At 43.8% G+C, this 13,597-nt stretch overlaps 1 protein-coding gene across 8 annotated transcripts in view; it reads right to left on the minus strand.

Annotated features, from left to right (window-relative positions):
- Window positions 1-1,741: 1,741 nt before the first annotated feature.
- Window positions 1,742-13,597, minus strand: part of CPNE1 (copine 1) — a 35,229-nt gene continuing 23,373 nt past the window's right edge. For all 8 annotated transcript variants that reach the window (XM_036084388.2, XM_036084387.2, XM_036084389.2 and 5 more), the window contains 15 exons: window positions 7,546-7,674; window positions 7,268-7,447; window positions 7,044-7,118; window positions 6,889-6,960; window positions 6,655-6,735; window positions 6,397-6,486; window positions 6,197-6,283; window positions 5,979-6,065; window positions 5,826-5,885; window positions 5,616-5,749; window positions 5,459-5,513; window positions 4,924-4,975; window positions 2,681-2,814; window positions 2,292-2,528; window positions 1,742-2,091 (listed from right to left, as the gene is read on the minus strand). In XM_036084388.2, the coding sequence (XP_035940281.1) occupies window positions 1,951-2,091; window positions 2,292-2,528; window positions 2,681-2,814; window positions 4,924-4,975; window positions 5,459-5,513; window positions 5,616-5,749; window positions 5,826-5,885; window positions 5,979-6,065; window positions 6,197-6,283; window positions 6,397-6,486; window positions 6,655-6,735; window positions 6,889-6,960; window positions 7,044-7,118; window positions 7,268-7,447; window positions 7,546-7,674 (1,614 nt within the window). In that variant the 3' untranslated portion in view covers window positions 1,742-1,950. The remainder of the gene's footprint in view (window positions 2,092-2,291; window positions 2,529-2,680; window positions 2,815-4,923; window positions 4,976-5,458; window positions 5,514-5,615; window positions 5,750-5,825; window positions 5,886-5,978; window positions 6,066-6,196; window positions 6,284-6,396; window positions 6,487-6,654; window positions 6,736-6,888; window positions 6,961-7,043; window positions 7,119-7,267; window positions 7,448-7,545; window positions 7,675-13,597) is intronic.

The raw sequence follows: 13,597 nt of genomic DNA on the forward strand, positions 1-13,597 counted from the left end.
GTTGTTTATAAAGAGAAAACTGGAAATAGTATATAAGAAGATAAACCAATTTTTTAAAAAAGATTTCATTTGAGAGAGAGACAGAGACAGAGACAACACGAGCAGAGGGAGGGGTAGAGGAAGAGGGAGAAGCAGTCTCCCCACAGAGCAGGGAGCTTGACATGGGACTCAATCCCAGGACCCCAGGATCATGACCCGAGCTGAAGGCAGATGCTTAACCAACTGAGCCACCCAGGCACCCCATACAAGAAGATAATTTATGCTACAAAAATGTGTCCAAAAGAAATGGTAACATTTAAGGGAATGTTTAATATCATGGAAATTAATGATATATGGATAATTTCTTAAAAAGCAAGCTAGATTGGTATACATAATAAACTTCCATATCAAAAGAGTTCTACGGATCAGAAGATACTATAAATGAAAAGGCAATAACTTGGGAGGAAATATTTTCAACATGTATAAGAATAAAGGCTTAAACAACAAAAACACCTATAAATAGGCTATTCAGAAGAAATATAACTCACAAACACATGAAATGGTACCTCGCCTTCAAAATTAAATAAATTCAAGCTAAAAATGAAAGTATTTTTTGCCTGTCATGTTAACAGATAAAGGGACAAAAGACTGTTGTTATGGAGGGCAATTTACAGTATCTATTAAAAGTTTAAATATTCATATTCCTAGCATTTCTACTTCCAGGAACATCCTTCAGAAATATTGTGGTAAATGTACAAGGATATTCATTACAGCACTTTGTAATATTGTAAAATTGGAGGGGACCCAAATCTCAATAAATAAGGGATTGGCTAAATAAGCTATAAGATACTCATACACAGAATAATATATATGCATTAAAAAGAATAAGGTCACCAGCAAGTTCTAATGGGTAAGACACCCAAAATATTATAAAAACAAGGTGCAAAGAGTATGTATAATATCCTTAGGAAAAAAAAAATGTCAGACCTAGGAAAGAAAGGAACCCTCACTTGCTCTGTTATACAGTATTTATATTTGAAATAATTTTGTACTAACTAGCAGACATTTTAAAGCATCTTAAAATAGTATGTATAGGGGGCGCCTGGGTGGCTCAGTCGTTAAGCATCTGCCTTCGGCTCGGGTCATGATCCCGGGGTTCTGGGATCGAGCCCCACGTCGGGCTCCCTGCTCTGCGGGAAGCCTGCTTCTCCCTCTCCCACTCCCCCTGCTTGTGTTCCCTCTCTCGCTGTGTCTCTCTCTGTCAAATAAATAAAATCTTTAAAAAAAAAAAAAAAGTATGTATAATATGATCCTATTTTTATAAAATAAAAAAACATGTATACAGTTTTGCATGGTGGACTAAAAAATACGCACCGAATATTTTTTTGGCACATGGGAGTTTGGATATAATTTTTTCTGTATTTTTTTTATATGAAAATACATATTAATTTTCTAGTAAGAAAAAAATTAGCTGTTAAAAAGATTCAGGCTTGTAGCCTATCTTTAGGATTAGAACCACCACCGCTCCCTCCTTGTCTGTGTTCCCAGCTCAGCCCTGTCCTAAGGCAGGGCAGGCTGGGTGTTTGGCTCACATTCAATCCTACAGAAGTGTCTCTAGGCTTCTGGCCTGGAATACCCAATTTCTTTGCCTAGGGCTATGATGTCAGAGGCATCCTTCACTCAGCAACCTCTAAGGGGGATAAACTGAGACTCAGGGAAAATAAACACGGCTAATAGTAAACTCCCACTCAAAAACACAGAGTGGTGGCAAAGCAGTGGTCTTCACTGATCTTTATTAAATGAAGGATTCCAGGGGCAAGCAGGAGGGATCAAGAGCAACAGCAAGAGCAAATATAAAAGTATAAAATGTAAAGTGCAGCACTGGGCAATGTGTGCAGGATTGAGCCATGCCCACAGGGACCTTGGGGACACAAGGCTGAGGACGAGCCATAGCCCACCCTCTAAGGGAATCTAGGCCTGAGGAGCCTGTGCAGGGCTCTTGGCTGGGGGTGGAAGTGGCTTGAATGGGGCCCAACCTTGGGCCTTGAAGTAGGAGACCAGTTGTGTGGGTATTTCTGCGAGCACAGTCTGTGCCAGTGTCTCCCGAGGGGCCTGCCAGAAGAAAAAGGGCAAGGTCAGTGGTGATCCGTAATAGCTTCCCAAAGTTTACATTTCATACCCAAAAAAGGATACAAAGGATATAAACCCCAACACCCAACCCTGCCCCAATGCAAGGGTGAGTATCCCCACTCGAGAGAGGTGGAGGGATAAACTCCCAGCTCTGGTCTGCCCCCAGGCTTGTCCCCACTCACATTCTGGAAGCGGCGGTAGGGCACGAACTGCACTATGTCACGGGCAGCTGCCTCCCCGGAGCGTGCACGCAGGGGCCCATCATCAGCATCCAGCTGCTCCATGGCCTTGAAGTCAGCACCACCCACACCCACGATGATCACTGACATGGGCAGGTAGGAGGCACGCACCACAGCCTCACGTGTAGCCTCCACGTCTGTCACAGCGCCGTCAGTCAGCAGCAACAGCACCAAGTATTGCTGGGGATAAGTCCATTCACAAACTGAGGCAGACCTTCTAAACACCCCAGCCACACATTCCCATACTGATAAGAAGTCTCTTATTACATATCCCTGAAGGGAACCCTTGACCAAGACAGCACACCACCACCACTACCTCCCATGATCCTCACCGAGGCAGTCCTCTGATGTGCAGCCTGGGTTGCCAACCTGGCCACATGGTTGATGATGGGTGCAAAGTTGGTGGGGCCATAGAGGCGAACTTGGGGCAGGGCTTGGCGGTAAGCATCCACAATGCCCTGAATGCCTAGCAAACGAAGGCAAAAAACACTGTAAAATACCAATCTTGACATCAACCCACCCTGGCCGAGGAGATTTGGGAACCTGGGTGCATTTCATTCAATCACCCCTATAACCCAAGGTACTTAACTTTATCCTACAGATGGGAGAACTAAGAACAAAGAGAAGGGCACTTGCCCTAAATCACAACTTGAGTTAAATCTGATTGAGGGGGTCCCCTGAACAAATCTAAGATAGTTAAGCATCAGATAACCCACTTAATAAAATAATGAATTATAATCCATTTAATAAGAATCTCTACATAATTAATTAATGGGAAAGAAGAGGAAACTCTTAATAAATGTAGGAGGAATTACAAAATCTTTGACAATCACTGATTGCAAAGATCATCAATAGGTGCTAAAACTATAGGGTACTAGTTAATGAGTAACTGGATTTTTTTTTTTTTTTTAAGATTTATTTGACACAGAGAGACACAGTGAGAGAGGGAACGCAAGCAGGGGGAGTGGGAGAGGGAGAAGCAGGCTTCCCGCGGAGCAGGGAGCCTGATGCAGGGCTCGATCCCAGGACCCTGGGATCATGACCTGAGCCGAAGGCAGACGCTTAATGACTGAGCCACCCAGGCGCCCCTGAGTAACTAGATATGGATATAGCCTCATGCTATCTTCCCCAAAGATACTTATTAATTACAAATAGCGGACAAACCTGGTGGACTCTACCTTAACCAAGTGATCAAAGTTAACATGACTGGTAATAGGATAAATCAACATCAGGGCCTCCTGACATGGGGTACTAAGAGAACACGTAGCATCGCTTCTATAATATGCCCACCAAAAGTGCATAATCTGAATCTAATCATAAAGAAATATCAGGTAAACCCAAACTGCAGGACATTCTACAAATTATCTAGCCTGTAATCTTAAAAAATGTCAATATCATGAAAGACAAGAACAACTCTGGAAGACAAAATAAACAAATACATTATGTGATCTGAGATTTTCTTTTACTGTAAAAGACAACTGGCAAAATGAATAAATCCTAGATTGGATAATGGTATTGATGTTAATCTCCTGATTTTGAGAACTGTACTGCAGTTACATAAAAGAATGTCTTTGATTTTAGGAAACATACACTGAAATATTTAAGGGATGAAGGGTGCAAAGTTGGTGGAGGGAGGGAGAGGAAGGGAGATGGAGAATCTGAGTGACAGAGAAGAAGGTAAACAATAGCCCCTGTGACCCAGGCCCTGACCCCTGAGCTCCAATGACCTAAATCCCCTATAACTACTCTCACAACTTTTCTCTAAGTCTGAACTCAGGTCAAAAACCCAGGTCAGATCAGGTCAAGTTTTCCCCTTTAGTTTGTTGCCCACGTGGGGGTAACTGGGGAATCATGAGGTTTGGCCATCTCTAGACAAAAGAGCTTGGGCAAAAAGCACCCTGAAAAGAGCCGCACCAAGGCTTCCACTGATGCCCAGACCGGTACCAGTGAGCTTCCAGGCAAAGATAATGATAACAGCTACCATTTTTTAGAGAGTGCTTAGTATGTGCCAGGCTTACTGCTTCAAAGTTTATATTAAATACTCAATATCCTATGGTATTTATCGTTTTTATGAGGCCAAAGCACACTGGTCCCAAGTCACATGGTTTTAGAAAGAGGCAAGATAAAGATTTGAGACCTAGATTTGAGTCCAGAGACCTAGCTCTAAAATCCACTCCTTGGGGGCGCCTGGGTGGCTCAGTCGTTAAGTGTCTGCCTTCGGCTCAGGTCATGATCCCAGGGTCCTGCTCCGCGGGAAGCCTGCTTCTCCCTCTCCCACTCCCCCTGCTTGTGTTCCCTCTCTGGCTGTCTTTCTCTCTGTCAAATAAATAAAACCTTTAACATAAAATAAAATAAATAAAATAAAATAAAATAAAATAAAATAATAAAATAAAATGAAATAAAAATAAAATAAAATAAATAAAATAAAATAATAAAATAAAATAAAATAAAATCCACTCCTCTGGACAACGGAGTCAGGTATCTGCCCCATTACCCCCACACTCCCTTGTCTGCATAGGCTTGGCCTTCTAGGTGTGGACAGATCTGCCTTATGGTGGAGGTTGAAGGAACTTACCTGGGCAGTAGGGGTTACTGGGGTTGAAGTTCAAGGCAAATTCATGCGAGACCTGAGGGCAAGAATGAAAATGAGGTTCTTTCTCCATGACCATCTATGTGCAAAGAAAAAGGACACTATGGTATATTCCAAGCATTGTATAGGAGCTATGTAGTCCTGAACATTTATTTATTTATTTTTTATTTTTTATTTTTTTTAAAGATTTTATTTATTTATTTGACAGAGAGAGAGAGAGCAAGAGAGGGAACACAAGCAGGGGGAGTGGGAGAGGGAGAAGCAGGCTTCCCGCAGAGCAGGGAGCCCGACGCGGGGCTCAATCTCAGGACCCTGGGATCATGACCTGAGCCAAAGGCAGACGCTTAACGACTGAGCCACCCAGGCGCCCCTGAACATTTATTATACACATGCCTGTAGGGATGCATCCCTGCATCTCCACATCCACATGTTGGGTGCCACACAGCAAGTCGACCACATCCCCCCAAATCAGGACCCTGACACTGAAAATAGGAGTTGGGGAGGCAAAAAGAGTGCTCACCTGCCAATCGGGGGGTACCTGGGCCCCAAATCCAAATGCTGGGAATAGCTTGTCCCTGTGGGAAGACAGTGAGTTGGAGAAGAGACAGGAGGGGACTGTGAGCCCAGAGGCTTAAGCATCTGCAGGGAGGGGGATGGGCAAGAGAAAAGTTACTCACGAGTCATAGTCCTGAATCACACTGCCCACACTCCACAGTGCTGTCAGGTACTCGTTGACCCCTGTTGGGCTCAGGTAGTGCAGGGAGTCCGGGGAGGAAGGATCTCCATTGGAGCCTGTGAAGTCAATGCCTACCTAGGAGGGGAGGTGGGGAGCTGAAGACCACTCTGAGACCCAGATCTGTTCTCTTATCCCTGATAAAGCAACTTACAGTGAAGTTGATTTGACAGCCTCCCATCACATAGTCCAGGAATGAATACTGTGTTTCTACCTGCAGATGAAACCAGGATCATGGCTGGGGTGAAGGGGTTGGGGCCATGGAGCACACGGGTCAGAGCCTGGGTCACATGGGCTATTGCCTCACCTGGCAAATCTTGACACAAACAGTCCCAGAGTTCTTGTAGCTTTTCTTTTTCTGCTGTTTCTCAGGGTGGATACATTCAAACTCAGCCTGGTGAGGAAAGAAAAATTAGGGTAGGAAACTCCCAGAGCATCAGCTGGAACTGGCCTGCCCTCCCTCTCCCCCTGGGGCTGCACTCCTTTAGGCCCACCTTAATACCCCTGAGCAGGGCTGGCACTCACCGGAACTGCTTGCAGCTGGGCCAAGCTGGTGTAGAAGGTACCAATGAGATCATGTGAACCATCACTGTCATAGTCTGAGCATCGCACCTGTGTGTGTCAGGGGAGTGGGGGAAGGTGTGTATGTGTATACAGAGACCAGGGGTAGGGGGCAGGTGAGAATAAATCCCTCCCCATGTCCAGTCAGGAGGCAAACTCCTCACCTGGATGGGTGTGCTGGGGTCTCCCCCACAGAAATGCTGAAGGGGAACAGAGAAGCGCTTCCATGTAGGGTTCAAGTTGTTCTTGATTACCTGAAGGTGGAGAGCAAGGCCTCTAGTGAGCTCTGGGCTGGCATATGGGGAGCTGTCATCCTTCTCTATCCATATGCAGTCTCTTTCTCCCTGTTCCAAACCTTGGTAATCACAAGCCCCAGGAGAGTCTCTCCTACCCCACTCCACCCAATCCCAGGGGTCTCACACCTCAGATCTGTATGCCAGGTGCCATTTCCCATCACCCTGACAGAAGAACTCCAAGAACGGGTCCGATTTCCCCAGGAAGTCCTGTCAATGCCACAGAGACCCCAGTATAAGACTCAGGGAGAGATAACCATTTTGCCAGTCCCCAGCCCCACCCCCCCCTTAGTTCTTAAACCCCCAGGAACACCATCCCTGCCCCTTAATTCTTAAACCCCCTGGGCTTCCTTCCAGACACACCTTCTTATCTAGGTTTCTGGCCTCCACCTCCATGGTCACTATACGATTATCCTTCATCTCTTGAGCAGATACCTAGGAAGGGGAGGCAGGAGACTGTATCCCCTCATGAGTTCCTCATTGATGTAACCCTCCTCCCCCACAGAGTTCTTCCTTACCGTGATGGTCCCCCGCCCAGCAGGTTTTCCAGGCTTCAGCATCAAGGGTAGAGTTATTATCCCGCTGGACACAATCTGGCGCAAAGCAGGGGTGGGTGGGGGAGCAAAATCTCAGGCAGGGTTAGGTCTTGCTTGGCCCCCACCTCCACATTCCAGACAGTCTGGGCTGTTAGGGCTCTTACTGAACATATGTCTAAAGTATTTTAATCCCTAGCCCTACATACCTGTCCTAGGGAACACTCAGCCCCTCCTAGGAAGTCATCATCCCCCAGCTCAGGTGTCTTGTTGTCTATGTCATAAACGCCAAATCGGAGCTTCTGGACTGTTTCAAAGTGGTACTCAAGCTGCAGAGTCTTGGAGAACTCAGGGCTCGAGCAGTTCCGTACTCGCTCAGTTCGGCCAAGCTGTGGGCAGAGGCCAGTACCATCACAATCACACACCCTCTACCCTCAAAACAGTTCTAACCGTCCTCCACAACTTTAACCCCCAAGGCCCTTCTCACCTCAGCCCAGCTGCCCCCTCCCACATCCTGTAAAAGGACGCAGAGTGGGTCAGACTTGGAGCCGATGTCCTTGTCAATGAGGTGGTCACAGGAAATGGATAGTTGAACCAAGGTCACGCAGTGGGCCATCTGGGAAAGAAAGGACCTGAGTCAAGCATTGAGGACCCTTCTCTACCCTTCCCTGACTATATGTCCCAGCTTGGGAAGGCCAGCAGGCTTCCCCCAGGCAGGGCTGAGCCTGTATCCAGCTCCATGACACTGAAGGAAGAGAAGGCCTTAAAGCCTCCATATTCCTCTAATCCCCTCAGGTGAGCTCAATGGGACAGGACATGGTGAGTACAACCAACCCTGATATGATGGGAAGATGCAGAAAAAGTATATTGGCCTTCATCAACAACTTTGAGCCCAAACTGGTCCTCACCCCAAAAATCCCTATAATGTTCCCAAGACCCAGAATCCAACCCTGATCTTCTGAGACCAATGAATCTCACTCTGACCCTTTACTGGCCCCAGATCAGACCCTAATCAAAATTCTAATCCCAACATGACCATGATCCAGATCCAACTCCCCAAAAAAGTTTCTTCCTCCAATGATTTCTCACTAACTCTCAGGCCCTGCATCTTGAGGTGGTGTTAGGATCCCAACTGATTCTCCTAGTGGGTAATCAGCTACTCATGGCCAACTCACTAGTCTCACTGCCACTACACAGTCCAAGCCACTGGGCTTATCGCATTAGCCTCTTTAACTGGTCTCCCTTATCCTACGCCATCCCCACCTCCACCTCCATCCTCACACCAACAGACTATTCCCAATACAGCAACCAGGGTGATCCTGTTAAAACGTAGATCAGGGTATGCTACACATCTGCCCAAACCCTCTAATGATTTCCCATTACTTAGAAAAAAATGCAAACTCTACCATGGTCTCCAAGGTTTTGAAAGATCTAGATCTCTCTAACCTGATTTCCTAACACCTCTCTTGCTCACTCCATTCTGAACACACAGGTCTGCTTGCCTGCCATTCCTCAAAGAAGCTTGTTTCTTCCCTCATATTATCCACATGGCTTGCTGTTTCCTCACTCCTTCTAAGTCTTTATTCAAATTCATCTTCTTATGAAGAAAAGGCTCTCCTTTTCTAGGTACTTAACATTTCAACCTTACTACTACTGAGCATCACATACCCGTTTCCTGCTTTTTCTTTTTAGCATTTATCATTGATTGTCTAATATATAACCTCTCTTCCCCACTAGAATGTAAACTGAAGGAATGTAAACGTGAGGGAAGGGATATTTGTCTGTTCTGTTTATTGCTCTATGCCAAGCACCTAGATAATATTTGCTGAATGAAATCCAAAAGGCCATCTGCAGCCTCAGCTCCCAGCCCAGCCATCTCCAAACTGGCAATCAAGGAGCACCAACTTTTCCAATTTACTCATCTCCTCGGCTGAAACACTATCTTCTTGCATGGATCACCATAACTCCCATGTAACCCCTCCTCCTACAGTCCCCATAACAATTACCCTCAGACTCCTTACTATCCCTGCGTCCCGCTGACCCATACACCTGCAGACTGTCTGTACCAAAAGTGCAGATGACGTCAGATCTCTCACCCAGCTTCACTCAGCACTCCAGGTTTCCCAGCGCTATACCCCAGGATGCCTCCAGCCTTAGCCTCCCCTAAACTGACCCTCAGTCAATCCTTCCCCCAACCTAGCCCACAGTTAGTGCTGTTCCCATCTTGGCGCCTCATGGTCTCCATCTGGAGTGCTATTATCAACCAACATTGGAATGACTCTTACACTTTGGCTTGCTTCACATACTGCCTGTTCTTAGCACCTCAGTCTCTGCTTGAAAGCATCCAATGATGGAAAATCCACCACTCTTCTAATCCATTTAGATAGTCCTGCTCCATAAAGTCCTACCCAAACCAACTCAAGTCTGTTGGAATTCTCATTTCTACACATTTGTCCTATTTCTCCCCAGTCTAATCTTCCACAAGGAAAGCCTTATTCCATCTCCCTCTGAGAACCCATCTGATACTTGGAAGCAGTGAAATCCCCAGCTAAAATCTGGAAAAAGAGCCCCAGTTCTTTTCAGTGTTGCCCCTAGAATGTGGCCTGTAGACTCTGACCTGCCTGACCATCCCCCCTTTGGAAGTTCCCTACGAACAGATCCAGAGAAAAACACATACTCCCAAAGGAGTGGGACCACAACTTCCCCAAGTCACAATCTGACTCCATGCTTCTCACTTCACATGTTCTCTGAGGCAGTGTTTGCACAGAACAGAAACAAACGAAGAATGTTCATTTCATTATTGCTGAAACCAGTAAAACACCTGAGAACACTTAAAGGTCTATCTATTGGGTACTAAGTAAATTATGGTACATTAAAACAATGGAATGCTGAGTAGCAGGTAAAATACAAGGCAGAACTATATTATATTGGTATTATATGAAAAAAATAAAGTCACAAAAAATGGTAAGAAAAGTATGACTCCATTTTAAACTTCAACTGTATGTGTATATACAATAGATTTGAATAGGTACACAAAATAAATATACAGAAAAATGGAAGGCACACCAAAAATTGCAACTCGGAGGTACACCTCAGGGAAGGGGAATGAAGGTGAGGATTTTATAATCTCTATATACTTCTGTATTATTTCAATATTTTATAGTTTATTTTGTGTTTTTTAAAGGACTTCATTAGCTTTTTCCCCCAATCCACAACTCAAGTCCTCTTGACTATTCAAAGCCCTCTGGTTTAACAACCCCTATCTAACTTCAGGGCTCAATGTCTCTTGCCTCCTCACTGGCTTCTCCTCCTTAACAATGCCTCAGCTAGTCTTCCTTGTGTCAGCTTCCAGAGTTTCTACCTTAACTAGAAGTCCTGCACAGACACCCATGGCCCTTAGGTTCAGAGCCAAACTCCTCAGCAAGGCCACCTTGTGGCACAACTCCAGAGAGTACATCTGCACAGAATTCAGTAGTTGTGTAATATGGTGACCCTGCATCCCTAATTCAACCTTCAAAGCCCTTCCCAGTCTGCTCTACCTCCTGCTATTCCACCACCCAACCAACTAGTCATCCAAAGCTATTTCTGGTTCCTGGAACATGCACATGCTGATACCTCTGACTTTCCTGTCTAACAAATGCCTTGTCATCCAAAGTTCTGCTATATTATTGCTTTATGAAGCCTCGCCCACAATCCCCAAGTAAAATTTATTGTTTCTCCTCTAGATGATTACATGGTTTCCTCATCATCTTCCTTCAAACACACACAGACACACTTCTGTGTTTATTAGCCAAACAGAAACTAGACCATACCATTTCTCTGTTTAAAACTCTGGGATGGCATCCCCAAACACTCAAAAGTCCAAAGTTCTTACTGTGGTCTACAAGGCCTTCCCTGAAAGACCTGACACTTAACTAATCACCTAGCCACACAAGTATGTTCCAGCCAGGTTTCATTTCTGACCCACATACACACAACATCAATCTCATTCCCTGTATCAGAGCTTCTGCACTGTCTTCATCCATAGACACCCGAGAAAGTAAGCTGTATTAGAGTAGGAACCATGTCTGGTTTGCTTAATCTCTCTATCTCCAGTATCTGTAACAGTACCTACCCAATAGCAGGTACTCAGTAAATTAAATATTAGTGATATAACATTGAAACTGCCATATCAAAATTTTGACTTTTGTCTACCTTCATAATCCATGGGCTCCTTGGAACTAGGGCTGGGTATTATTTCTGTATCCCTAGTATCAGTGCTTAGTAGGTAGTTAGTACCCATAACCATTTGCTGAATAAATGGTAACATTTGCTTTTGCTCAACTCAAACTTTGAGGCCTTTTCCATTTGAAATACTGTTCCAGCAGTAAGTCTTCTCTATCCTTATCTTATACAACTGAGCTTTAAAATTTAAATTCAGGACTCCTGGAACTCAATATTAAGTGACAAATTTAAAATGGGCAAAAAAATTTTGATCAGATACTTCATAAAAGAAAATAGATGAATTGGAAATATGCAAAGGAAGAGTGATCAACAGCACTAGTCATCAGGGAAATGCAAATTAAAACCACAAGATACTATCACATACCCACCACAATGGCTAAAAGTAAAAAAACTGACAATGCCAAATATTGGCAAGGGCATGGAAATCTCATACATTGTTAGTGAAAGCATTAAATATACCACTTTGGAAACTGTCTGGCAGCTTATTAGAAAACCAAACACACATCTAGTCCAAGAGCAATTCCACTCCTAGATTTTTATCCGAAAGAAAACATTATGTCCACAAAAAGATTTGTACAAGAATGTTCATAGCAGCTTTATTCATAATAGCCAAAAATTTGAAACAGCTCAAGTGTCCATCAATATGAGAATGAATAAACCATCATGTTTATACATGTATTAGAAAACTGCTTGGTAACAAAAAGAAACAAACTATTAATATCTGCAACATGGATGAATCTGAAGCATAAAATACACAGATTCCACTTATAAAGTTTTAAGACAGGCAAAACTAATCTACAGTGAAAAAAATTCAGAATACTGGTTGTTCCTCCCATGTCCCCCAGGGGAGGGGCAGGTATCAACTCAGAAGCAACAGGAGATAACTCTAGGGGGAATGGAAAAGTTCCTTATCTTGATAGGAATGTGAGTCATGAATGCATTTTTCATTTTCATCTAATGGTACACTTAAGGTGTATACATCTTATTGTATGTAAATGTTACCACCTCCCCCTGCCCAACAAGCCTGTACGAAATAATCAACGCAAGACATGTTGAAATATTTATGGGTGAAGTGTGATGTTTGCAATTTCTTGAAATGCACCAAAAAAATAAAATGGATGGTTATGTGGTAAAACAAATATAGGAGCATTTAAATTGTAGAATCTATTTCCTGTATAATTTTTTTAACTTTTCTGTACACTCAAAGTTTTCACAATAAAATGCTGCGGAAAAATTTAAGTGGAGGACTCAAAGTGGAGAACTCTGGGTTTATCCTTGACACTTTGTTGAGAACTACAAAAGTATTAGCAGTAATTATCTGTGGTGGTGAGGTTACAGGCAACAACGGGAGCTGCTGCCTTTTCCCTCACTCTGACTTCTCAGAAGATCCCAGACAGAGAGGCTTTTGATCTGGGGAAGACACACGGGCAGTGGGCCAGGCGCTTCTTCTGGTGCTAGGCCTCAATTTCTGGTAGACAAGAGCATTCTTTCCTAGTCTATTACCATGTCTACCCTCTCTTTCCCCACGATTGGTCCTGTTCTATCCTTTCTCAGTTTCTTCTTGGACCAGACTAAAACCCCAACCAGAATGTTGTGGGCCTGCATGTGCATACGGGACTGGATTCCATTTCTAAGAGACCAGAACTTCCTGTGCTACCAGTTTTATTCCCAATCTCCTTGCTTTGCTTCTCATTGGAATTAGCAATTCTTTATAAGCAAATCTTTACAATATGTACTTTTCTATCCTTTGAGTCATAGTCCCTTTAAATTATCTAATGCCTGGGATTATTAATCTCTCCCAAATCCTGTTGATCTCCTTTAGAATTTATTTCTAAGCCTACCTCTGTTTAGAAATCTTACAGAATTAAAATTCCTAGTTCATGTCACTCTTCTGTCCTATATCCTTTGAACAGCTACATCCTTAAGCCAGACTCATTTACTTTTCACCTAGTGCCATCATAATTAATCTCATGGGGGCTTTTACTCCAATTTTACAAAACCATATTAAATATCACATTTAAGTGAGTCAATAAAAGTATCAGAAATTTTCTCACTTATTTCTGTAAGAGAGGTCTGGCTAATATTTGCCAGGTGTGTGCGCGCTCTCTTCTGAACCAGCATATCTTGCCTGGATGCCTGTAAGTCTCCTAACTGGTCTCTTCATTTCCATTCTCAGTTCAACAAAGTCACAGACCTTCTCTGACTCCAAACCAACAAAACTCAGCTTCTCATAAACCTATCAAAATGTGCAACTTGTTTATCTATTACCTCTAGTAGACTATAAATTCAACAAGAGAAGGGACCAGAGATCTGTC

This window comes from Halichoerus grypus, chromosome 10, assembly GCF_964656455.1.
Source record: "Halichoerus grypus chromosome 10, mHalGry1.hap1.1, whole genome shotgun sequence".
Taxonomy (NCBI): Eukaryota; Metazoa; Chordata; class Mammalia; order Carnivora; family Phocidae; genus Halichoerus; species Halichoerus grypus.